General features: G+C 34.2%; 1 protein-coding gene across 1 annotated transcript in view; it reads left to right on the top strand.

The window, feature by feature from the left end:
• Positions 1-27,624, top strand: part of LOC138329917 (tectonic-1-like) — a 57,142-nt gene that overhangs the window by 8,860 nt on the left and 20,658 nt on the right. The window contains exons 2-10 of the mRNA XM_069277201.1: positions 574-694; positions 1,064-1,170; positions 1,560-1,696; positions 9,109-9,211; positions 9,556-9,677; positions 16,555-16,639; positions 17,511-17,612; positions 20,147-20,182; positions 24,974-25,027. Of these exons, the coding sequence (XP_069133302.1) occupies positions 574-694; positions 1,064-1,170; positions 1,560-1,696; positions 9,109-9,211; positions 9,556-9,677; positions 16,555-16,639; positions 17,511-17,612; positions 20,147-20,182; positions 24,974-25,027 (867 nt within the window). The remainder of the gene's footprint in view (positions 1-573; positions 695-1,063; positions 1,171-1,559; positions 1,697-9,108; positions 9,212-9,555; positions 9,678-16,554; positions 16,640-17,510; positions 17,613-20,146; positions 20,183-24,973; positions 25,028-27,624) is intronic.

Here is a 27,624-nt window from a genome sequence, read left to right as displayed (position 1 = left end):
TAAAATCTGTCGCAGAAATAGAGCTGCTGTGCTAATGTTATATTCAGTATTTGTTATTTGTGAATAATTAGATTACTGCTGATTGTTCTGAAATATGTACATGTGAACAGTAATTTGATATTTTTTTTTCCGTGCAATTGGATTAGTGGTTTACTTTATTTGTTATTGGTTCCATCAAGCACCCAGGCAGCCTGGCAGTTATTGGGTCCATCAAGCCCACAGCTGGCAGCCTGGCAGTTATTGGGTCCATCAAGCCCACAGCTGGCAGCCTGGCAGTTATTGGGTCCATCAAGCACATAGGCAGCCAGGCAGTTATTCTCATTTTTAACACTGCGCTAGCATAGCGCTTGTGTTTATGCCATCTGGTTTGACCTCATTTGTAAGATGAGTTGTAGGACTTGCCCTACAATGACACCTAGTGGTGATTTTGTGAACCATTTCATTCATAAACTTCCATTGATAAATTTCCGTTTATTTCCTTTCATTTTAATATGTCTTGGGTGCTAGAATACAACTTTCATATTATATACACTGTACAGTAATGGCTAAAGTGGTCCTTTTCATTTTCAACAGACATTGGACCATGTCCATGCGACCTAACTGGGAATGCATGTGACGTACTTTGCTGCTGTGATCCTGACTGTACATCAAATGACATTCAGGCTTTCTCTTCCTGCACACCAACACCAGTCAAGTAAGTATCAAATTATAGGCTAACAGCATTGTCTCGATCTTTTAAAGCATTTCAAATAATTCATTATATAGAATAATTGCAAAACATCAATAAAACAAAATGTTCTCCAAATCCTTAAGTGCTAAGAGAATAAGATCAAAAGCTCTAAACAATGAGCATTCTCCATAGCACCGACAACACTTGGAAATGACTGTAAAATCTGCCTCACTTCAGAATAAAGACCATTATTTTCCTTTGTCCCTTGTCTTTATAATTATAGACACGCTTGATTTTATATAATATTTTGTCTTGGTACAGATGCTTGAAACAAAGGATTTTGTGAAGTTTAATCATAAATCAATATTTTGACTGTAATGTGTTTTTATCCAGTGTTGATGATCGCATGTGTATCCAGTCTGAACTGCTACTACTAGACAACACTCAGTATAGGAAAGAGTACACGCAGGACGGATTGTTCTGTATTTACTTCGACAACAGTAAGTTATATTGGCTGGTGGTGGCTGCAGTTAATTTGGAAAGATAATACATAACATCATCAAACCACAGGTTTTATAGTATACCCAAAATCCTTTTTTTTTTCTGGACGATTCCACCAGAAATGACACCTGAAATGAAAAAGGCTTTAATCCTGTTCAAGAAAAATGGCATTTTAGTCTTATAACTGCTCCAACAGAAATATTTTTATATTTCTTTTTATTTCCAAAGGAAGATAACATTTTATTTTACATTAATTGTGACTAAGTATTGGTCTCTGTTTCCTACATTCTTCTTCACTTTGGTAACAAGTTCAAGTGGCAAGGGTTTTTGTTTAAAACGCCTGTAGAAAGTTGATCTCACAACTCATTAAATATGTTCTCATTTGTAGATGAACAGAGGAACTATTATGCAAATCCTGACCTGGTGTCTGATGCCACAACATTTGAAAATTATTTATACCGGTTTGCTGATACAAACTATCAACCAGGGGCTGTGGACAAAACTCTTTATGCTAATGAATACAAGGTGAAGTATACTGTGTAGTTATAGAAAACATTTTGTTAATGAATACAAGGTGAAATATACTGTAGTTATAGAAAACATTTTGTTAATGAATACAAGGTGAAATATACTGTAGTTATAGAAAACATTTTGTTAATGAATACAAGGTGAAATATACTGTAGTTATAGAACATATATTGTTAATGAATACACGGTGAAATATACTGTAGTTATAGAACATATTTTGTTAATGAATACACGGTGAAATATACTGTAGTTATAGAAAACATTTTGTTAATGAATACAAGGTGAAATATACTGTAGTTATAGAACATATATTGTTAATGAATACAAGGTGAAATATACTGTAGTTATAGAACATATTTTGTTAATGAATACACGGTGAAATATACTGTAGTTATAGAACATATTTTGTTAATGAATACAAGGTGAAATAGAAAACATTTTGTTAATGATTACAAGGTGAAATAGAAAACATTTTGTTAATGAATACAAGGTGAAATATACTGTAGTTATAGAACATATTTTGTTAATGAATACACGGTGAAATATACTGTAGTTATAGAACATATATTGTTAATGAATACAAGGTGAAATATACTGTAGTTATAGAACATATTTTGTTAATGAATACACGTCGAAATATACTGTAGTTATAGAACATATTTTGTTAATGAATACACGGTGAAATATACTGTAGTTATAGAACTAAAAATTTTGTTAATGAATACACGGTGAAATATACTGTAGTTATAGAAAATATTTTGTTAATGAATACAAGGTGAAATATACTGTAGTTATAGAACATATATTGTTAATGAATACAAGGTGAAATATACTGTAGTTATAGAAAATATTTTGTTAATGAATACAAGGTGAAATATACTGTAGTTATAGAAAACATTTTGTTAATGAATACAAGGTGAAATATACTGTAGTTATAGAAAACATTTTGTTAATGAATACACGGTGAAATATACTGTAGTTATAGAAAACATTTTGTTAATGAATACACGGTGAAATATACTGTAGTTATAGAAAATATTTTGTTAATGAATACAAGGTGAAATATACTGTAGTTATAGAAAATATTTTGTTAATAAATACAAGGTGAAATATACTGTAGTTATAGAAAACATTTTGTTAATGAATACACGGTGAAATATACTGTAGTTATAGAACATATATTGTTAATGAATACACGGTGAAATATACTGTAGTTATAGAAAATATTTTGTTAATGAATACAAGGTGAAATATACTGTAGTTATAGAAAATATTTTGTTAATGAATACACGGTGAAATATACTGTAGTTATAGAAAATATTTTGTTAATGAATACACGGTGAAATATACTGTAGTTATAGAAAATATTTTGTTAATGAATACAAGGTGAAATATACTGTAGTTATAGAAAATATTTTGTTAATGAATACACGGTGAAATATACTGTAGTTATAGAAAACATTTTGTTAATGAATACACGGTGAAATATACTGTAGTTATAGAAAATATTTTGTTAATGAATACACAGTGAAATATACTGTAGTTATAGAAAAATTTTGTTAAGTTCAGTCCGTTGAAGTCTCGTTTCGACATAGGTCAAAGAAGTTATGAATTTTAAGATAAAATTATCAAATCTTTAGCAATTGCAGTTGCAAATTCTGTCAAAAAATTACATTTCTATTTTTAGTAGATTTTTTTATACGGGACTTTAAGAAATGGTCCATTTGGCGATTTTGAAATTGTGTCTTTTTTCGCTTGAATAGCGCCACAGTTTTACCATTTTTTACTGAAATGGTTTTACTTAAATCATCACTGCGCCAGTATTTTTAGCTGTATCGAACTAATTTTTGCTGTAAATCGTTACTGGGTTCGTGGTAATTAAAATATTGATCATTAATGTGTGAAATGATACACTTTTGTCACTTTATTTTGACATTTAATGGTAATTTGGGCACTTTTATTTTTTACTCCAAAATACTGAAAAATAACAAATATTCAAATGGGGCAAAAAAGTAAGCACACGGACCCCCCATTTTTCTGCCTGATTTAGAAAGAACAACCCTTTCCCTGTTGATATGCAAAATATGAACGAAAGTTATAAAATTTTTTAGCAAAAATTAATTGGCAAAAGAAAATGGTGCATTTTTTAGCTCAAAATTAAGGGGTAGGGGTAGCATATGTTGTTATTCTGAGAAAAAATATTAGTCTTATTAATCAAAACTGGTATGTTTTTAAAGAAGACTACTGGAAAATAAATTCTACAAACATCCATACATATCAAACACCTCGATAGGAAATTATGACTTTAATCTCATGTGTATATGGTCAAAACCGCAAATTTCCCATAAAATCCAATATTTTGTCAACTAGGTATCTTTGAGTGACAATATCTCAAAAACGAGCACACGGACATATGTTTTTTCTTCCATTTTCGTTTATAACATGAACTCCTATTTCCAAAAATCTATATGAGAAAAAAAAGTTTAATACAAGAAAATTTTGACTTCTCAGAGGAGTACATCCTTAATGAATACACGGTGAAATATACTGTAGTTATAGAAAACATTTTGTTAATGAATACACGGTGAAATATACTGTAGTTATAGAACATATATTGTTAATGAATACACGGTGAAATAAACTGTAGTTATAGAAAACATTTTGTTAATGAATACAAGGTGAAATAATACTGTAGTTATAGAAAATATTTTGTTAATGAATACAAGGTGAAATATACTGTAGTTATAGAAAACATTTTGTTAATGAATACACGGTGAAATATACTGTAGTTATAGAACATATATTGTTAATGAATACACGGTGAAATAAACTGTAGTTATAGAAAACATTTTGTTAATGAATACAAGGTGAAATATACTGTGGTTATAGAACATATATTGTTAATGAATACAAGGTGAAATATACTGTAGTTATAGAAAATATTTTGTTAATGAATACAAGGTGAAATATACTGTAGTTATAGAAAATATTTTGTTAATGAATACAAGGTGAAATATACTGTAGTTATAGAAAACATTTTGTTAATGAATACAAGGTGAAATATACTGTAGTTATAGAAAACATTTTGTTAATGAATACACGGTGAAATATACTGTAGTTATAGAAAACATTTTGTTAATGAATACACGGTGAAATATACTGTAGTTATAGAAAATATTTTGTTAATGAATACAAGGTGAAATATACTGTAGTTATAGAAAATATTTTGTTAATGAATACAAGGTGAAATATACTGTAGTTATAGAAAATATTTTGTTAATAAATACAAGGTGAAATATACTGTAGTTTATAGAAAACGTTTTGTTAATGAATACACGGTGAAATATACTGTAGTTATAGAAAACATTTTGTTAATGAATACAAGGTGAAATATACTGTAGTTATAGAAAACATTTTGTTAATGAATACACGGTGAAATATACTGTAGTTATAGAAAACATTTTGTTAAGGAATACACAGTGAAATATACTGTAGTTATAGAAAATATTTTGTTAATGAATACACGGTGAAATATACTGTAGTTATAGAAAATATTTTGTTAATGAATACAAGGTGAAATATACTGTAGTTATAGAAAATATTTTGTTAATGAATACACGGTGAAATATACTGTAGTTATAGAAAATATTTTGTTAATGAATACACGGTGAAATATACTGTGTTAGTTTTATAATACAGAAATATACTTAGTTATAGTTTAATGAATACAAGGTGAAATATACTGTAGTTATAGAAAACATTTTGTTAATGAATACACGGTGAAATATACTGTAGTTATAGAAAACATTTTGTTAATGAATACAAGGTGAAATATACTGTAGTTATAGAAAATATTTTGTTAATGAATACAAGGTGAAATATACTGTAGTTATAGAAAACATTTTGTTAATGAATACAAGGTGAAATATACTGTAGTTATAGAACATATATTGTTAATGAATACAAGGTGAAATATACTGTAGTTATAGAACATATATTGTTAATGAATACAAGGTGAAATATACTGTAGTTGTAGAACATATATTGTTAATGAATACAAGGTGAAATATACTGTAGTTATAGAAAACATTTTGTTAATGAATACAAGGTGAAATATACTGTAGTTATAGAACATATATTGTTAATGAATACAAGGTGAAATATACTGTAGTTATAGAACATATTTTGTTAATGAATACACGGTGAAATATACTGTAGTTATAGAAAACGTTTTGTTAATGAATACAAGGTGAAATATACTGTAGTTATAGAAAACATTTTGTTAATGAATACAAGGTGAAATATACTGTAGTTGTAGAACATATATTGTTAATGAATACACGGTGAAATATACTGTAGTTAAAGAAAACATTTTGTTAATGAATACAAGGTGAAATATACTGTAGTTATAGAACATATTTTGTTAATGAATACACGGTGAAATATACTGTAGTTATAGAAAACGTTTTTTTTTTAAAACGTTTTTATTACCCAGACACCTTGTACACAACTCATTTTGCTGAACATTGATGATTATTTTGTTACATCAGGACATATCCAACATTGCTACACAACGACATAGGTTGTTCTATAGGTTGTACTACAAAACATTCGTACAGATATATTTCACATTTCAGTTGCCAATAGTTTCTTTTTGATTATATATACTGAAGTTATAGAAAACATTTTGTTAATGAATTCAAGGTGAAATATCCTGTAGTTATAGAAAATATTTTGTTAATAAATACAAGGTGAAATATCCTGTAGTTATAGAAAATATTTTGCTTTATATGATTTCAAAATTGATTTTTAAGATGTTTTCATGTTTGTTTACTTTTCTTGAAACAAATTTTAATTACTGTATACTTGGGAATGTTTGCTATTAGACTAATTAAAGTACAATTTCCCAAAACTTATCCTTCTCAAAACTTATCCTGCCCAAAACCAATCACCGGTACTTTTGGCTGTTGATGCCGATGTTAATGTTAATACAAAACTGATCCTTCTTTATTATAGCAGTAAAATTCTTTCTAGAACCAATCTCTCTGAATTCAGAATATTGACGTAATTTTGTACCCAGAATGATTAAAATACACCAGAAATTACTTCTGTAAATTGGACTTACATGAGCGAACATAATGGATGCCCACGGCCAACAGACTGTGAAATCTACGCTTTGTCTTTATGCATGATCAGTTATGGGAAGTTCCCCTGTATAATGTTAACTCTTAACTAGAACAGAGTGAACTAACTGTAAGGTTTTAGTCACCATAAATAACCATAATCATGATTTGTTGTAAGTCAAAGAGTACAAGCCTTTGTCTAATTAGTGTCTTAAATTAAACTATAAAAATTGGTAATGAAACATAAATTCTTATTCGTATGTTATGATACATTGACTTAAGGCTAATGATTAAGTATTTTAAAGTAAATTCTGATTTAATATATTTTTCAAAAATTTGATGTACCAGGTACATGCCCTCCTGGCCTCTTGTTCAATACCAAAAGTTGTAACAAAAATCTCGCCAGACCTTGTCTGTACTATGACTAATCGTTTGTTACAGAGTGGAGATCCTGTGTTCCTTGTCTGTACTATGACTAATCGTTTGTTACAGAGTGGAGATCCTGTGTTTCTTGTCTGTACTATGACTAATTGTTTGTTACAGAGTGGAGATCCTGTGTTCCTTGTCTGTACTATGACTAATCGTTTGTTACAGAGTGGAGATCCTGTGTTCCTTGTCTGTACTATGACTAATCGTTTGTTACAGAGTGGAGATCCTGTGTTCCTTGTCTGTACTATGACTAATTGTTTGTTACAGAGTGGAGATCCTGTGTTCCTTGTCTGTACTATGACTAATTGTTTGTTACAGAGTGGAGATCCTGTGTTCCTTGTCTGTACTATGACTAATTGTTAGTTACAGAGTGGAGATCCTGTGTTCCTTGTCTGTACTATGACTAATTGTTTGTTACAGAGTGGAGATCCTGTGTTCCTTGTCTGTACTATGACTAATTGTTTGTTACAGAGTGGAGATCCTGTGTTCCTTGTCTGTACTATGACTAATCGTTTGTTACAGAGTGGAGATCCTGTGTTCCTTGTCTGTACTATGACTACCGTAATTGTTTGTTACAGATTTGAGATCCTGTGTTCCTTATCTGTACTATGACTAATTGTTTGTTACATAGTAGAGATCCTGTGTTCCTTGTCTGTACTATGACTAATTGTTGTTACATAGTGGAGATCCTGTGTTCCTTGTCTGTACTATGACTAATTGTTTGTTACAGAGTGGAGATCCTGTGTTCATTGTCTGTACTATGACTAATCGTTTGTTACAGAGTGGAGATCCTGTGTTCCTTGTCTGTACTATGACTAATCGTTTGTTACAGAGTGGAGATCCTGTGTTCCTTGTCTGTACTATGACTAATCGTTTGTTACAGAGTGGAGATCCTGTGTTCCTTGTCTGTACTATGACTAATCGTTTGACACAGAGTGGAGATCCTGTGTTCCTTGTCTGTACTATGACTAATTGTTTGTTACAGAGTGGAGGTTCTGTGTTCCTTGTCTGTACTATGACTAATTGTTTGTTCTAGAGTGGAGATCCTGTGTTCCTTGTCTGAACTATGACTAATTGTTTGTTACAGAGTGGAGGTCCTGTGTTCCCTGTCTGTACTATGACTAATTGTTTGTTACAGAGTGGAGGTCCTGTGTTCCTTGTCTGTACTATGACTAATCGTTTGTTACAGAGTGGAGATCCTGTGTTCCTTGTCTGTACTATGACTAATCGTTTGTTACAGAGTGGAGATCCTGTTTTCCTTATCTGTACTATGACTAATTATTTGTTACAGAGTGGAGATCCTGTGTTCCTTGTCTGTACTATGACTAATTGTTTGTTACAGAGTGGAGATCCTGTGTTCCTTGTCTGTACTATGACTAATTGTTTGTTACAGAGTGGAGATCCTGTGTTCCTTGTCTGTACTATGACTAATCGTTTGTTACAGAGTGGAGATCCTGTGTTCCTTGTCTGTACTATGACTAATCGTTTGTTACAGAGTGGAGATCCTGTGTTCCTTGTCTGTACTATGACTAATTGTTTGTTACAGAGTGGAGATCCTGTGTTCCTTGTCTGTACTATGACTAATTATTTGTTACAGAGTGGAGATCCTGTGTTCCTTGTCTGTACTATGACTACCGTAATTGTTTGTTACAGAGTTGAGATCCTGTGTTCCTTGTCTGTACTATGACTAATCGTTTGTTACAGAGTGGAGATCCTGTGTTCCTTGTCTGTACTATGACTAATTGTTTGTTACAGAGTGGAGATCCTGTGTTCCTTGTCTGTACTATGACTAATCGTTTGTTACAGAGTGGAGATCCTGTGTTCCTTGTCTGTACCATGACTAATTGTTTGTTACAGAGTGGAGATCCTGTGTTCGTAGTTTACCAGAACCTGGCTAGAGGTTACCTTGGGGTCCCTAAAGCTGTCGGATCAACTTTCTGTTCAGACAGCAATCCAGCTGGTAAGATTTTCACCCCACATCAAACATTGGGCTTGTGTATAAAGGAGCACAGAATTGATATCAAATAATCAATGCCTCTACTGTTAGGAATCAAACTCAGGACTTCTAGCGTATAGTCTGACGCTCAACCATTTGCACTAAAGAGAAGGTCTCACTCTCTGAGAGGTGTTTTGTGATTAATTTTCACCACATGTAAAGATAAAGTATTTTCCTTTATATAATTATTGTTGAAAAAACACTCCAATTTATTTGCTGACAAACAAAATTTCCTCTGTTCTCTCCAAACTCAGATTGTATTGGTAACTAATTATGCATCTAAGATATCAAAATAAAAACCATTTCAGCATTTCTGGAAGACGAGTCGTCCAAGTGTGTCCGTAATGTGTATACCTTAACCAGCGACACTTGTGTCAACACGGTTCAGTGGAAGGCATCGTCATATTACTCTGGAATTAAAGTTGTCGCTGTAAGTCACTTTTTATCCCTGCTTTCACCGAAATTTGGAATATTAATTTGGGTTTGTCCATCCGTCCGTCCATCTGTCTGTCTGTAACGCTTGGTTTCCGTACAATAATTGCAAAGGGCTTGAATGAGTTCGCTCTACGTTTTCCTCGGACCCTATTTGACAGAGTTATGGCCCTTGGATTAACGAAAAATGGCATTTTTCAACAGTTTCCATTTAATAACTCTTTTAAATATGACCAGATTTTCTTGAAACTTGGTAACAAATAAACATAGTTAAATGTCTCAGGGCCTTGGCCAAGTTTGATCGAGATTTTGATTGAACCATATTTGGCTGAGTTAAGGGCCTTTTATTAACAAAAGCAGGGGATATAAATTCCTCGAATTTGTTTGGTCAACTTTACACATAATTATTTCAGACCCTGTCTGTCCTTTAATTGGATTCTCTAGTAAAAATTTAAAAACCCAAAATTGCACATAGTATAGAATATAAATGCTCAACCTCTTTGTCTGTTTGGCCATAAATTTTTTTCTCAATATTTTTTTTTATGAAAAGTTTTAAAATTGCATATGATAAATAGAGGATCTTGCATGACTAGCTACACTACCTGAACCATTCAACGTTCCCAAATTTGCCTTTTCGTTTGCATTTGCGTTATTTCCGTTAGCAATCGTTAGCGTTACCAATCGTTTATCGTTAATCGTTATCATTTGCATTAGCAATCGTTAATCGTTAGTTGCGTTTACAATCGTTTGCATTAGAAATCGTTTGTGTTAATTGTTAACAAGACCCACTTCCGTTAACGTTAACCTCTAAAAATAGAACCAAATGCCGGTGAGATGCTTTGACGATCCGGATATAATGTTCAAGGTATTACGTTTACCGCTTCGTGTAGAAGCGATTATCATAATAGCTATGAAATGAAAAAAATGAATAAAGTGTATTGTATTGCATTTTATATCTCTTTTGGAAGTATATTTGTTTGTTAGATGTGGTTGAAATAATAATATGTACAGTAACAAGATCGCATACATGACGCTCCTATCCGTGAAAACGTTCTGAAATAATCGTACTTAAATGACATTTTCAAAACTTAATGTGATTTTCACTTTTTTTATTATTATTATCAGAAACATATATCAAACATATGTTTGTTGTTACTATGATTTCTGCGAAAGCAATTCAAATATTAACGAAACTGTCTTACAGAATATGAATGTCAAAAGCATTATTTTAGAAAGAATCCACGACAACTGAAAGATTACACAAGAAAATAGCTAAAACAGATAATAAAAATATGAAAATGTTATTACATACATGCTGCATAATATTGTTCTTGTTACGTTAGATATTATAAATATACGAAGAACGCAAAAAAAGACTCGGGAGATTTGTAAATAAATTCGTGAAATTTAATAATCATTAATATGACGAGTTTGAACACGGGGTTTAGGTGAGATTTGGCATTTACATGTACATATTTTTAAACGCAATTAATTAGTAATTGTATTGATATTAAAATGGAATAAAATGATGTAAATGTTTGCAATGTACAGGTATACCTACAACTACATGTAGAACAAGTGTAGAATTCGAACTGTGCAGGGACACGTTACATTATGCTAGGTTTACACTATGTTCCCGGCGGCCACGGCAGCCCCGTTTCAGGCCACCGTGGACAAAACGTGGTGGCCGCGAGACAACGTTAGACAACGCAGAAGGACTTGATAGACAAGCGTGAGCGGTCGTGATTACCATGGATGCCGTGCCAGATTTTTAAACTGTCAAAAAATTTACCACGGCAGTCATGGTACAGACGTTGAACGCAACAGGACGTAATAAAACGGTATTGATGTAACAAAACGTAACAGTGCGTACGAGGCCGTAACAAAACTTCCAGACGGTCCGTGGTGGAACGGGCAGCAAGCACGATCCCCGGAATTTCATGGTGATTTCAAGTTTTGTGACGGTCTGTTGCGTTTTTCCACGTTTTATCACGGTTGATGCAGATTGGCTGCACGTTTTGTGCCAATTTGTCCAGGTTTGTCAAGGTTTTGACGGCAAGCCAAGATGGATGATAGACGTTTCGATGCGTTCTGTCAAGGCACATCAAGGCTTGTAGCGGTTGAAAGCCCGACGTGATACGGCATGTTACGTCTTATTACGGTCTTACGTTGTAAGCAATATATAATGGAGTATCATTGCCTGGCTTGGTACATATTTGCTACTTCATGGAATTATTTGTATTAATAAATAGAATTAGTCATTATGAAACACATTTAAACCATCAAATTATACCAAAGCTAAGTGAGATTAAGTGGGAACCATTACAGAAAAAAAAAAATTGCGTAGAAACACTTGGCTATAATAATTATATATTTATACCAAATATAGTTAAGATTTTATTTTCTTTTAACACATTTTGTAATTAAAACGTGTTTAAAATGACTTTTCGGCAATAGATATGGTTTCATTTGCTACAAAAAAGCCCGGCATCAGACTTCCATCCCTAGTAAGCCTCGGCGGACGTGTAAAACGTAGCAGACCTCATCAGATCGTAACAGGCCTCGAGATAACATAGTGGTATCCTTGATAAACCGTGCTAAAACCGTAGTGTACCTTTAACCTCCGGGAACAGCACTTTCCCCTATATCCACGGTCCACCACGTAATCCGTAAAAGACCGTGGCAAAACTTCACAAGACCTAGCTCAACTTGAATACAGAGACAAAAAATAGCCAAAATTCCACGGCGCACCATGTTTCGGGCAAACGGGGCTACCGTGGTCGCCGGGAACATAATGTAAACCTAGCATTATAAGCCTTCACACGTACTGTATGCGTGTCAAATCAGACCCGGATATACGTTTAAACTCATATCAATAAAAACTGGACAGTCACGGGCACCTTCTCACATGGGTTTATTTGTTATTTGTACCTGGAATCTCTTTAATTCCCAGCGTGACGTGCATGGGTATTTTACCTGTACTGGTGTTACCTTGTGTCGACCCCATGTAGCTGGCCATGGGCGGAGTTCACCTGTAATTAACACCTTCTTGGGAGGGAGATTAACTTTATACCCATGGGCCAACTTACATGTGCCCCATACACTGTGACAATACATTTCACGTACACATATATGTACTGTCGTATTTCAAAGTTTTGATGTGTGCAATATGCTTTCCTATAGATTACGTTGGAATGAATTAGCTTACACTTATACATTGTATGAATAATTAATTTGTTTAAACTGTAAATTGAAGAGTTGCTTGATGTGAAATGTGATCAAATAACTATATTTCTTACACCAGTTACAAATATACGTAGAAAATTGTCGCAATGCAATTTTACAGTAATCTTCAGTGTGCATACATATATGCATGTGCATCACTATCTTCACCGTCGTTGTCATCAATGATTATGCATAATTGACTTAATTTGAATATAAATAACCGGAAGTGAAATATTTTCATTTTTTATATCTTTATTATATGCATGAACTATAAAATGAGAGAACTGCCAATGGCGAAACACGAATTCAAATGTTCAATCTTTATTACAGTAGCTGTGGCGTTTGTACGTGCATTTGTAAATGTACATGTACGACCCTAAAATCGATGCCTAGTCAATTGTAAGCAATGAGCTTTTATGAATGCACACCCTAGTAATATAAAGCGTGTAATCTGTTATGAAACAAATATTCCGAGAATACAATTTCCATGGTAAGCGGAAGAGCCTTTCTACAATCTGAAAAAAACCCTGAAACTTGATTGATGCGGGAAATACTATAAGATGTTAATTGAGTTATGAAACATGGATAATAGAAATCAAACATATAGATGGAAATTTGATTTACTGCATTTTAAATGTGTCTGTGTGAAAATGTTTTATTCATCATTTCAATACCATAATACTATTTAAAGTACCAGTATACGCCTGATCGCTTCACTAAAGTTATGACAGTGTGATGGTAATATTATCAATAAAGTGTTGTTGTAACAATTTGTTTGTTATTTCTTAAAATGTCGGACAAATATGACACTTAGAATAATACAATTCTCTCTTAATACATACGGTTGTACACGTAATTTGTAAACGTACGTGTGAAGTGGAAACTTCGTATCGAGTACAGTCGTGTTTGACTTCATTGTGTTATTATCAGTACAGAGAAGTTGTAACAATTTGTTATTTCTTAAAATATCGGGTAAATGAGACACTTTAGAATAATACCATTCTTTCTCCATATATACAGTTGCACATGTAATTATTCCCCGCCCAACGAAGTTGGCGGGGGATATACAAATGGGTTACGTCCGTCCGTCGGTCCGTCCGTCCGTTTGTCCATCTGTCCGTCTGTCCGTACGAATGGTTTCTGGAGCATAACTCTAAAACCAGTAGAGATATTTCCACGAAACTTCATACACACATTGGTCTTATGGTCTAGTAGTGCCTTTTGCTATTTTTAGGTTTGCATTTTTTGCATTTTTTCCGTAACCATGGAAACATTGCTGAAAATATCATATTTTTGTACCAGGTTCGTTTCCGGAGCATAACTCTAAAACCAGAAGAGATATTTCCATGAAACTTCATAGACACATTGTTCTTATGGTCTAGTAGTGCCTTTTGCTATTTTTAGGTTTTCATTTTTTGCACTTTTTCCGTAACCATGGAAACATTGCTGAAAATATCATATTTTTGTACCAGGTTTGTTTCCGCAGCATAACTGGAAAACCGGTTGAGATATATGCACGGAACTCCATAGGCACATTAGTCTTATGGTCTAGTAGTGCCTTTTGCTATTTTAAGGTTTTCACTTTTTGTACTTTTTTCTGTAACCATGGAAACATTGCTGAAAATGGCAGATTTTTGTGTAAGAATCGTTTCCGGAGCACAACTCTAAAACCAGCAGAGATATTTCCATGAAACTTCATAGACACATTGTTCTTATGGTCTAGTGGTGCCTTTTGCTATTTTTAGGTTTTCACTTTTTGTGCTTTTTTCTGTAACCATAGAAACATTGCTGAAAATATCATATTTTTGTAGCAGGTTCATTTCCGGAGCATAACTCTAAAACCAGCAGAGATATTTCCACGAAACTTCATAGGCACATTCTTTTTATGGTTTAGTAGTACCTTTTGCTATTTTTAGATTTTCATTTTTTGCACTTTTTCCGTTACCATGGAAACATTGCTGAAAATATCATGGTAAATGGTAAATGTTACTTTGCAAAACTCCACCCATCTTTGTGTATATAGTCTTATATAAATGTCAAGGCTGTATACCTGATTCAACAATTGCAGCCCTGCTCTACTTGAATTATACTCCATCTTTCTTTAGCTCAACTTCCTTTTTCCTGTTTTTTTTTCATACACATAAGTCTCCACAATCAAACTTACTTCAGCTTTGATATCTCCATTGGCGGGGGATCTGAATGACTATGTTCTTGTTTATTTTGTAAACGTACATTTTGTACATGTAAAGTGGAAACTTTGCATTGAGTACTGTCGTCTTTGACTTCATCATTTCCATATAGTTTTCATAGGCAAATGTTTATATTATATACAGAAACTTTAATCCCAAACATACTCCAGTTTTTTAGCTCGCCTATTCGAAGAATAGGGGGAGCTAATGTTGTCACCCCGGAGTCGGCGTCAGCGTTGGCGTCCCATTTCACGTTAAAGTTTTTGAGCAAGTTTCTGTTTCGTCTATTGTTTCTTTTGAATAGGCGAGCTTTGCTGTTCTCCAACAGCTCTTGTCTTGTACTTTCGTTTGTATTTCAGAACGTCAAGATCCGTAATTTATTTACCGTCAAGCCGTGTCCGTGATTATAACAATGTTATTTCCAGTTTATCATAGCCGATTGTTTTGCGTTTTGCGTTAATCGTTAGCCGGTATTGCGTTAATCGTTTATAGTTAATCATTAATCGTTAGCATTAGCAATCGTTAGCGGACGATTTTTTTGCGTTGCGTTTGCGTTAGGCTGGGAACGTTAAACGATTCAGATACTGTATGTGATATGAAATTTCTCGAACGAGTTCAAAAATTTAGTATGCCACGAGCCTTCATATCACATAGTCACAAGTGTAAGCTTCTATTCATCACATATCTTTATTCATAGAAATTGAAGTAAAACTTTTAATTTCGTCTCTATACAAAACAGTAGAAATCCGGCTCAGATGTGACGTTTCCATCTACTGAGACAATAATGGGAATTCATATATAGATTATGACGTCAAAACTACTTGGGATGTCATATAATAGTGCTTTTACACATGTGTCGTACAATATTTATGAAGTGTCTGTATGACATTATTGGACAGGCTAGTTATGTTATCAGAGCCTATGGTATGTAAATGGGCAGTATAACAAGACTTTGTTTGTTGTAGAGAAATCAAAGATGCTGGCTATAGCCACACCTCTGCTTTCAAAGACTTTTGCATAATACAGAGTTATCTGCCCTTGCATGTATGTATCAATGGGACTATTTCACGTACCTTGAGATACCCGATACTATTTGTGTGGGACTACTGTTTCTATTGGTTTTAGAATGAGGCTTGAAGATGATATCTCGCCCTAATGTTATTTCAGTGTGAAAACTAAAACAAATTACATTCCATCACCACTGGAGATACTAGTCCAACACATAGCCGGTTATCACGTGGTATACGAATTAGTTCCATTGTAGGGTCATTAATTTGTGAGTTTAACATCTCAGAAAAATATGATGTTACACTCGCACAAAAACATAACAACCGATGGGAGATAACTCTATGAATACTCTATCAAAAAAGTAACTTGTTTTACATTTATGTCTATATCTATACTTAATTAATGTGTAAATTATAGATTTTTTATTTATTCATTGCCCAATAAATGTTGCAGACACCGTATCTGTTTAACTGGATTGTGAACCAGACTGGAGTAACAAACCCTGCAGTGACTACCGCCCCCGCCCCCACCACAGCAGGTTAGTGACTACCGCCCCATACCGCATGCATTGTGGTTTTGTACTCATTAGAATAGAGGTACAGTCATTGAGATTCAAAGGCTTTATCTCCCTCTTATCTCTTACCTGGAGGACACCAAGTGCCACATGATCATTTATCTTGTAATGCTAAGAAAGATATTTTGTTTTCTTAAAAAAAGAAGAAAAATTGTGAGAGACATTCTAGAATCTAGTGTTTTATCTACTAAATATTCTCTATGTCATATCCCAATACATATAAAATGTTTAAAATGACAATGTTCAACTTTGGTTAGATTTTTTTCTGAAAACTTGTAGACCAGAGTAAATGTAAATATTGTACAAATCGTGACAAACCTTTCTTGTGATCTTGGTGACATTCCAAAGTAAATGGTGTTAATGTTTTTTTTTGTGTTTGACCAGTTTACCATGATGTTATTTAACTTATTTTAAATTCTTGTTCATCTTATTCTGTAGTTATTTATTATTTCAAACTGTGCAAAGTTGTTTTATGTTGCTATATTCATAAGTAGAAGCTTGTTTTTCTTTTATTTGCATTAATTTTGAGAAATGCCTGATTAATTATATCAATTTTGTGAGACTACACAATGAAATCAAAGTAAAATGGACTGTAGTGGACTTTGTGTTAATTGTGTGGTGTTATTTGTAGTCCTCTACTGATCTGGTAATAGCTGTTTGTCATAGAGCCAACACACAACTTGTACCACGTTTTAATTAGATGATGTTGTGTTGTGTTGTATTATGCTGTTGTGTTGTGTTGTATTATGATGTTATGTTGTGTTGTATTATGATGTTATGTTGTGTTGTATTATGATGTTGTGTTGAGTGTTGTAAGTAGCTTGGATTTTTACAGCTCCAGTAGTGACAACAGACATCAATGCTACAACCTCCGTTTCTAACACTACAACTCCCGTGGTGGTAACCACTGTTCCTCCCACCGTAGTTACGACAACAGGTACAGGACACAGGCCCCTGGGGCCTGTTGATATAATCAGTAATCCTCTGCACTGTACCCTTCTGTACACACTGTGTTCCTCTCTTGTAGTGATGGAATGATAGACAAGTTCAAATCTTTTAACAAGATCATTATATGTTTATAATAAATTATTAAAAAAAAAAGAGAGAGAGAAAGAAAAAAAAAAAAAAGAAACACAAACACAAAAATTCACTATGTTTTGACAACAAATTAACTCCAACACTGTGATATATGGTATTAAAGACAATCTGATTAAAATACAGATCCTTATAATCACTCCGTTCAATAGAGGACAACATCCCATTAGGGGTCACTTTCTAGTGACCTTTAGATATGACCAATCAAATTGCTGCTGCCAGAATCTTGTTTGTGGATGAAATAGTTTTAAAAATCTATCAGAATTATTTCATGTATGTTGTCATATTATTGCCCAAAGAGCATGACAAAATTTATTGTATATGTATATTAGGATGAAATAGTGTTTTCAACTGATGTAGCAAGGTGTAGAAATTGTATTTGATTTGAAGTAAAGGTGGTATAAAGGTCATCCGAACATGACCCCTAATGGGATGTTGTCCTCTATTTAACAGAGTGGTTATAAGGATCTGTATTTTAATCAGATTGGTACTATTCAATCAAATAATAAAAACATTTTTATTGCAGAATATTTTTTTTATGATTAAAGATAAGACATATCATATAACAGATGAATTAGCGATTTGTTGTGGGTTGTATTGACACAAGTAGACCTCGTTTCATCACTACTCACCACACAGTCTTTTCACTGAGCTGATAACTTCTATTACTCATGGAGCCCTGTGTTGGCCAATTGGTGAAGGTTTTTGGTACTATGAACCAACTTTTTTTAGTGACTACTTAATTTTCGCAATTCCCATTTCAAGCCAAGTTTTGGAAAATTAACATTTGTAGATTTAAAAATTGGAGGGAAATTCCTATCAATTTACTAATGATGTAGATATCATTTTGCAAGATAATCTTTTGCAAATTTACTTAGATCATAAAATTTGTAAATTATAAAATTCGTAGATTATAACATTTGTAGATTATAACATTTGTAGATTATAAAATTTGTAGATGATAATATTTTAGATTATAACATTTGTAGATTATAACATTGTAGATTATAAAATTTGTAGATTATAAAATTTGTAGATCATAAAATTTGTAAGATTATAAAATTTGTAGATTATAAAATTCTCTAAAGAAAGTTGGTTTACTGTATTCCTTTACTGTTAAAGGGAGATAACTGACAACTCTCCAATCTTAGATGGAAAGTTGTCCTAATGTTTTAAGTAAATACCCAAAACTCTCAGGAAGTTATCTTTCTAGCTGTTTCTCATGGCACTTCTCTTTGTCTATGAAATATTTACACTTTGTGTTCATTTTAACATCACTGTATGTATTTATTTCACTGTTTAAAAACTTTTTTATGATCCACCAAGATTTTTAAACACAATATACGTCCTTGATCATAAAATAAATAACATTTAATTGATCTGATAATAAAATATACAGGACACAATTGTCCATAATTATATATAACGTCCCATCATATTCTTATTTATTGTAACTAGAAGCTACAACTTTGATAATGAATTCCATTTGATGGGTAATTTTATATGTAGGTCTGGATAAAGTGGAAATCAGTATGTTATACACGTTTCTGATTTTATGTGAGTTATGATTGTGAATACTGACCTAAGCCAGTTGATTGAATACTACAAAACAAGGTAACTAGTAGGGTTGGTCTACTGTACTGACTACAAAACCTTATATGTTAAAGCTGACCCCTTGTGATGTTGTGGCTTGCATATTGTATTGAAATTTAATTCTGTGTGGGGCTTTGTGTTTCAGCAAATCAACGTCATTCCTATCAATTTTCTTTTTTATTCAAGTTACTTTTATTGATGCAATTTACAGTACTATAAATGAGTATTAATTTCATATTAGGAAACAAGTCTGACTATTTTGGGACTTCTTCAACACTTCCTTAATTAAGACACTTTTTATAAATACATTTTAAATTTAGAATATGTTGTACATCCTGACCTCGACAATTTACCAGATGTTGACCATAATTTAGAGATCCCAAAACAATGTTAATTTACCATCAATTAGTCCCACAATCCGGTGATTATGACGTCATCATTTGAAGTGAGTTTCGTGACGTCATAATCACCGAAAGATGGGACTTATCGACAGTAAATTGTACCCACATCATTATGGGATTTCTAAACCCCCGTATTGCTTAAGCAATTGATTCATATCAAGACCTCATTGAATTATGGTCAACTTCTGGTAAATTGTTGAGGTCAGTTTTTGTGTGTACTGACAGAGAGGAAGGAAATAAACAGATTGCCTATGATGTACATATACCTGATGACCAGCAACAGAAATAAGTTTCTTTTCAGTTTAAGTTTCATTTCAGATTTTTAATTATCGAATTGATTTTAAGAAAAAATATGTAACTAGAGTAACATTTTGTTGTTTAGATAACAGTACAGTTACCTCCCCTTCCAACACTACAGGTTTGTTTTGTATATATAATTATATTCAAGATATCACCAGAATAGCTTCTCATCTCTACTGCCTCCTTACATCCAAGATATCACCAGAATAGCTTCTTCTCATCTCTACTGCCTCCTTACATCCAAGATATCACCAGAATAGCTTCCTCTCATCTCTACTGCCTCCTTACATCCAAGATATCACCAGAATAGCTTCCTCTCATCTCTACTGCCTCCTTACATCCAAGATATCACCAGAATAGCTTCCTCTCATCTCTACTGCCTCCTTACATCCAAGATATCACCAGAATAGCTTCCTCTCATCTCTACTGCCTCCTTACATCCAAGATATCACCAGAATAGCTTCCTCTCATCTCTACTGCCTCCTTACATCCAAGATATTGCCAGAATAGCTTCCTCTCATCTCTACTGCCTCCTTACATCCAAGATATCACCAGAATAGCTTCCTCTCATCTCTACTGCCTCCTTACATCCAAGATATCACCAGAATAGCTTCCTCTCATCTCTACTGCCTCCTTACATCCAAGATATCACCAGAATAGCTTCCTCTCATCTCTACTGCCTCCTTACATCCAAGATATCACCAGAATAGCTTCCTCTCATCTCTACTGCCTCCTTACATCCAAGATATCGCCAGAATAGCTTCCTCTCATCTCTACTGCCTCCTTACATCCAAGATATCACCAGAATAGCTTCTCATTTCTACTGCCTCCTTACATCCAAGATATCGCCAGGATAGCTTCCTCTCATCTCTACTGCCTTCTTACATCCAAGATATCACCAGAATAGCTTCTCATCTCTACTGCCTCCTTACATCCAAGATATCACCAGAATAGCTTCCTCTCATCTCTACTGCCTCCTTACATCCAAGATATCACCAGAATAGCTTCCTCTCATCCTACTGCCTCCTTACATCCAAGATATCTAGCTTCTCTATCATGCCTCCTTACATCCAAGATTATTGCCAGAATAGCTTCCTCTCATCTCTACTGCCTCCTTACATCCAAGGTATTGCCAGAATAGCTTCCTCTCATCTCTACTGCCTCCTTACATCCAAGGTATTGCCAGAATAGCTTCCTCTCATCTCTACTGCCTCCTTACATCCGAGATATTGCCAGAATAGCTTCCTCTCATCTCTACTGCCTCCTTACATCCAAGATATCACCAGAATAGCTTCCTCTCATCTCTACTGCCTCCTTACATCCCAGATATCACCAGAATAGCTTCCTCTCATCTCTACTGCCTCCTTACATCCAAGATATTGCCAGAATAGCTTCCTCTCATCTCTACTGCCTCCTTACATCCAAGATATCACCAGAATAGCTTCCTCTCATCTCTACTGCCTCCTTACATCCAAGATATTGCCAGAATAGCTTCCTCTCATCTCTACTGCCTCCTTACATCCAAGATATCACCAGAATAGCTTCCTCTCATCTCTACTGCTGCCTTACAGCTTAGAAAGAGCCTACTGTCCTCACTACTGCATTTGCTTTAATCAGATTCTTTAAAATTATTACATGTACTGTATTTGCAAAAACAAAATGCGTTTTGATGAATTATGTATTTGATACTTAGTATAATTGACTGTAACCTACATAATATACTTTTGACCAGGAAATTGATGATTTAAGATTTGAAAAATTCTAATTTAATTTTAACTACAGTGTAAATTGATAGTCTAAATTGGACCCTATATAGACTGGAAACTTGTATTTAGTAATAAATCCGAGTACCTGAAACCTGTATAATCTGGAACCTGCAATGATGTTTTCATAACATGGGGCAATCAAATAAAACGCTTCAAATCATGACTTTCTTTCAAAATCACTGTCCAGTCATGAGGTGCCTACTGGGGAGTTATATGTACTGGTTAGGCTTGAAAGTGGTAACTATTTGTGAATACACAGCCAAATCTAGCAATAAAACATACACATATCTCCCCATTTCTTGACTGTTTCACAGCCAAATCTAGCAATAAAACATACACATATCTCTCCATTTCTTGACTGTTTCACAGCCAAATCTAGCAATAAAACATACACATATCTCCCCATTTCTTGACTGTTTCACAGCCAAATCTAGCAATAAAACATACACATATCTCCCCATTTCTTGACTGTTTCACAGCCAAATCTAGCAATAAAACATACACATATCTCCCCATTTCTTGACTGTTTCACAGCCAAATCTAGCACTAAAACATACACATATCTCTCCATTTCTTGACTGTTTCACAGCCAAATCTAGCAATAAAACATACACATATCTCCCCATTTCTTGACTGTTTCACAGCCAAATCTAGCAATAAAACATACACATATCTCCCATTTCTTGACTGTTTCACAGCCAAATCTAGCAATAAAACATACACATATCTCCCCATTTCTTGACTGTTTCACAGCCAAATCTAGCAATAAAACATACACATATCTCCCCATTTCTTGACTGTTTCACAGCCAAATCTAGCAATAAAACATACACATATCTCCCCATTTCTTGACTGTTTCACAGCCAAATCTAGCACTAAAACATACACATATCTCTCCATTTCTTGACTGTTTCACAGCCAAATCTAGCAATAAAACATACACATATCTCCCCATTTCTTGACTGTTTCACAGCCAAATCTAGCAATAAAACATACACATATCTCCCCATTTCTTGACTGTTTCACAGCCAAATCTAGCACTAAAACATACACATATCTCCCCATTTCTTGACTGTTTCACAGCCAAATCTAGCAATAAAACATACACATATCTCCCCCATTTCTTGACTGTTTCACAGCCAAATCTAGCAATAAAACATACACATATCTCCCCATTTCTTGACTGTTTCACAGCCAAATCTAGCAATAAAACATACACATATCTCCCCATTTCTTGACTGTTTCACAGCCAAATCTAGCACTAAAACATACACATATCTCTCCATTTCTTGACTGTTTCACAGCCAAATCTAGCAATAAAACATACACATATCTCTTCATTTCTTGACTGTTTCACAGCCAAATCTAGCAATAAAACATACACATATCTCCCCATTTCTTGACTGTTTCACAGCCAAATCTAGCAATAAAACATACACATATCTCTCCATTTCTTGACTGTTTCACAAAAACAAGCTAAGTGTATCGTTTAATTTGCTTGATCAGTCTTATGTAGAGTTTGATTATTGTTGATTCGTTGATTTTTCTACCCTTGTAAATATGTGAAAATAATTGTTTGTACTGTAAAAAGATCTTCCTCTTCTTCATGTGCATATACTGTAATAGGCTTCTCTATAAAGGGGACACCTTAAAAACAAATGGTCCCGCCAACTTATTAATAATATACTGTATCATTATTATAAAGCTTAAATCCCTCAGCCTCTTGTTTGCTAGAAATTCTTTAAAGATGCTCCACCGCTGACAAATAGTATTTTTTTACTATCAAAAACAGGAGTAGACGATTTAGTATTTTTCTTCAGTTACAAAAGTTACTTACTTTACACCATTACCAACATTGAAAAGTTTGAGCTTCTAATTTTACTTAAAGTTAAAAATATGCAAAATAAGTAATTGCATCCCGAAAAAAATCCGTGGCACTATATCCTATATTGAATGAAGTACTGATTGCGCATGCACCAAAGGCAAACTAAATAATTTCATATTATTTTTTGTGTTAATTATACATATATATACACGATTAAACGCTAATTATTGTTCAAATGATGAATATCATTTATGCTCTGTCTGCGGTGGAGCATCTTTAAGGCTCTTTTACATTTTGCACAACTGTGTGTGGTTATGATTTATTGCACAGCTAGAACTTGCAAATATTGTTGGAAGGCTATTCAAAATGGGATTTTTTTTAGAGAATTTGTGTTGCCAAAATATTGATGTTATTGATGTTTAACTTTTGGAATCAGAAATGAAAAGTTTGTTATTAATTGCAACATCAGAATTTTTTTATTGATTGATTTCAACACCAAACAAATGCAATATTCCCTGTGTAATTCATGTGAACAGTGAAGATCAGGCGCAATTTTAGTCAACTGGAGCGTGGTAATTAGGACAACGTCGGAAAAACAAGACAATCTGCATTTCATTTATTTTATCTGGTTCACAAAGTGATGATCAGTGTAGAATTAACAGTAAGCTAATTTTTCAATTCTACAAAATTATCAAGCTCGTTTTACATTCCCATTTAAAATCAATAAAATCTGTTTCCGGAATGTAGTGGACCTTTAAAATGAAACAAAATCCAATGCTTCCAGATATCATCTGTGGCCTTTATTTGAATTATGGTACAGTTAAAACTCAAATGAAAAGGATACAAAATCAAATAATTTTGCTAGTGCATATTACAAATTAGAAATAACAAAAAAGAATAGCATAATAACACAAAAAAGCCACCAATGGGATAATATTAATTCTTAGGAAAATGCATCTTGCATAGACTTAAATAACAATATTCATTTTTGTTCTTGGTCAAAATGTCCCCGTGATATTGATATTGCATCATTTGTTAAATTTTTAATGCATGCTTATTGATTATTTTATTATTAACTTGTATCAAAATGCATGTGAGTAAAATCTTCTTAAAGATATGGTATTAGTAATCTGAATAAATAGATAGCATGCATTTGTTTGTTTGTATTGTCATTTTAGTAATATCATTATATAAATAGCATGCATTTGTTTATTTATGTTGTCATTTCATGGTCCTTATACTATCACTAATGTTGCTGCAGTACTTTCAATACTTTGATTTTATGGTGTTTATTGTAATGTACACCTTGTATCCACAGATAACTCCACCACTACTCCTTCTGCCCCTACCACACCAATTGTACTCATCCCAGGTTGGTAACATTAACCCGTCACTAAGTGCCAGTTCAATCCAAAAAACAAACATTGTAACTCTAATCTACACCTGTATTCAGTGTGCTGTAAACCTAATCTATACTTGTGTTCAGTGTGCTGTAACCCTAATCTACACCTGTAATCAGTGGGCTGTAACCCTTATCTACACATGTATTCAGTGTGCTGTAACCCTAATCTACACCTGTGTTCAGTGTACTGTAACTCTAATCTATACCTGTGTTCAGTGGGCTGTAACCCTAATCTATACCTGTATTCAGTGTGCTGTAACCCTAATCCATACCTGTATTCAGTGTGCTGTAACCCTAATCTATACCTGTGTTCAGTGTGCTGTAACCCTAATCTATACCTGTATTCAGTGTGCTGTAAACCTAATCTATACCTGTGTTCAGTGTGCTGTAACCCTAATCTATACCTGTGTTCCGTGTGCTGTAACCCTAATCTACACCTGTATTCAGTGTGCTGTAACCCTTATCTATACCTGTAATCAGTGTGCTGTAGCCCTAATCTATACCTGTGTTCAGTGTGCTGTAACCCTAATCTACACCTGTATCCAGTGTACTGTAACCCTAATCTATACCTGTGTTCAGTGGGCTGTAACCCTAATCTATACCTGTATTCAGTGTGCTGTAACCCTAATCCATACCTGTATTCAGTGTGCTGTAACCCTAATCTATACATGTGTTCAGTGTGCTGTAACCCTAATCTATACCTGTATTCAGTGTGCTGTAACCCTAATCTACACCTGTATTCAGTGTGCTGTAACCCTAATCTACACCTGTAATCAGTGTGCTGTAACCCTAATCTACACCTGTATACAGTGCTGTAACCCTAATCTATACCTGTAATCAGTGTGCTGTAGCCCTAATCTATACCTGTGTTCAGTGTGCTGTAACCCTAATCTACACCTGTATCCAGTGTACTGTAACCCTAATCTATACCTGTGTTCAGTGGGCTGTAACCCTAATCTATACCTGTATTCAGTGTGCTGTAACCCTAATCCATACCTGTATTCAGTGTGCTGTAACCCTAATCTATACCTGTGTTCAGTGTGCTGTAACCCTAATCTATACCTGTGTTCAGTGTGCTGTAACCCTAATCTATACCTGTATCCAGTGTACTGTAGCCCTAATTTACACCTGTATTCAGTGTGCTGTAACCCTTATCTACACATGTATTCAGTGTGCTGTAACCCTAATCTATACCTGTGTTCAGTGTGCTGTAACCCTAATCTACACCTGTAATCAGTGGGCTGTAACCCTAATCTACACCTGTATTCAGTGCTGTAACCCTAATCTATACCTGTAATCAGTGTGCTGTAACCCTATTCTATACCTGTAATCAGTGTGCTGTAACCCTAATCTATACCTGTAATCAGTGTGCTGTAACCCTTATCTACACATGTATTCAGTGGGCTGTAACCCTAATCTATACCTGTGTTCAGTGTGCTGTAACCCTTATCTACACATGTATTCAGTGAGCTGTAACCCTAATCTATATACCTGTAATCAGTGTGCTGTAACCCTAATCTACACCTGTATTCAGTGTGCTGTAACCCTAATCTATATCTGTGTTCAGTGGGCTGTAAACCCTAATCTATACCTGTGTTCAGTGTGCTGTAACCCTAATCTACACCTGTATCAGTGTGCTGTAACCCTAATCTATACCTGTGTTCAGTGGGCTGTAACCCTAATCTATACCTGTGTTCAGTGTGCTGTAACCCTAATCTATACCTGTATTCAGTGAGCTGTAACCCTAATCTACACATGTATTCAGTGTGCTGTAACCCTTATCTACACTTGTATTCAGTGTGCTGTAACCCTAATCTACACCTGTATTCAGTGCTGTAACCCTAATATATACCTGTAATCAGTGTGCTGTAACCCTAATCTACACATGTATTCAGTGTGCTGTAACCCTAATCTATACCTGTGTTCAGTGTGCTGTAACCCTAATCTACACCTGTAATCAGTGTGCTGTAACCCTAATCTACACCTGTAATCAGTGTGCTGTAACCCTAATCTATACCTGTGTTCAGTGGGCTGTAACCCTAATCTATACCTGTATTCAGTGTGCTGTAACCCTAATCTACACATGTATTCAGTGTGCTGTAACCCTAATCTACACCTGTATTCAGTGTGCTGTAACCCTAATCTACACTTGTATTCAGTGTGCTGTAACCCTAATCTACACCTGTATACAGTGCTGTAACCCTAATCTATACCTGTATTCAGTGTGCTGTAACCCTAATCTACACTTGTATTCAGTGTGCTGTAACCCTAATCTACACCTGTATACAGTGCTGTAACCCTAATCTATACCTGTAATCAGTGTGCTGTAACCCTAATCTACACATGTATTCAGTGTGCTGTAACCCTAATCTATACCTGTGTTCAGTGTGCTGTAACCCTAATCTACACCTGTAATCAGTGTGCTGTAATCCTAATCTACACCTGTAATCAGTGTGCTGTAACCCTAATCTATACCTGTGTTCAGTGGGCTGTAACCCTAATCTATACCTGTGTTCAGTGGGCTGTAACCCTAATCTACACATGTATTCAGTGTGCTGTAACCCAAA

Source organism: Argopecten irradians, chromosome 8 (genome assembly GCF_041381155.1).
Source record: "Argopecten irradians isolate NY chromosome 8, Ai_NY, whole genome shotgun sequence".
NCBI classification, from domain to species: Eukaryota; Metazoa; Mollusca; class Bivalvia; order Pectinida; family Pectinidae; genus Argopecten; species Argopecten irradians.
The sequence above is the reverse complement of the archived record's forward strand: the minus strand, read 5'-3'. Positions and strand labels throughout refer to the sequence as shown.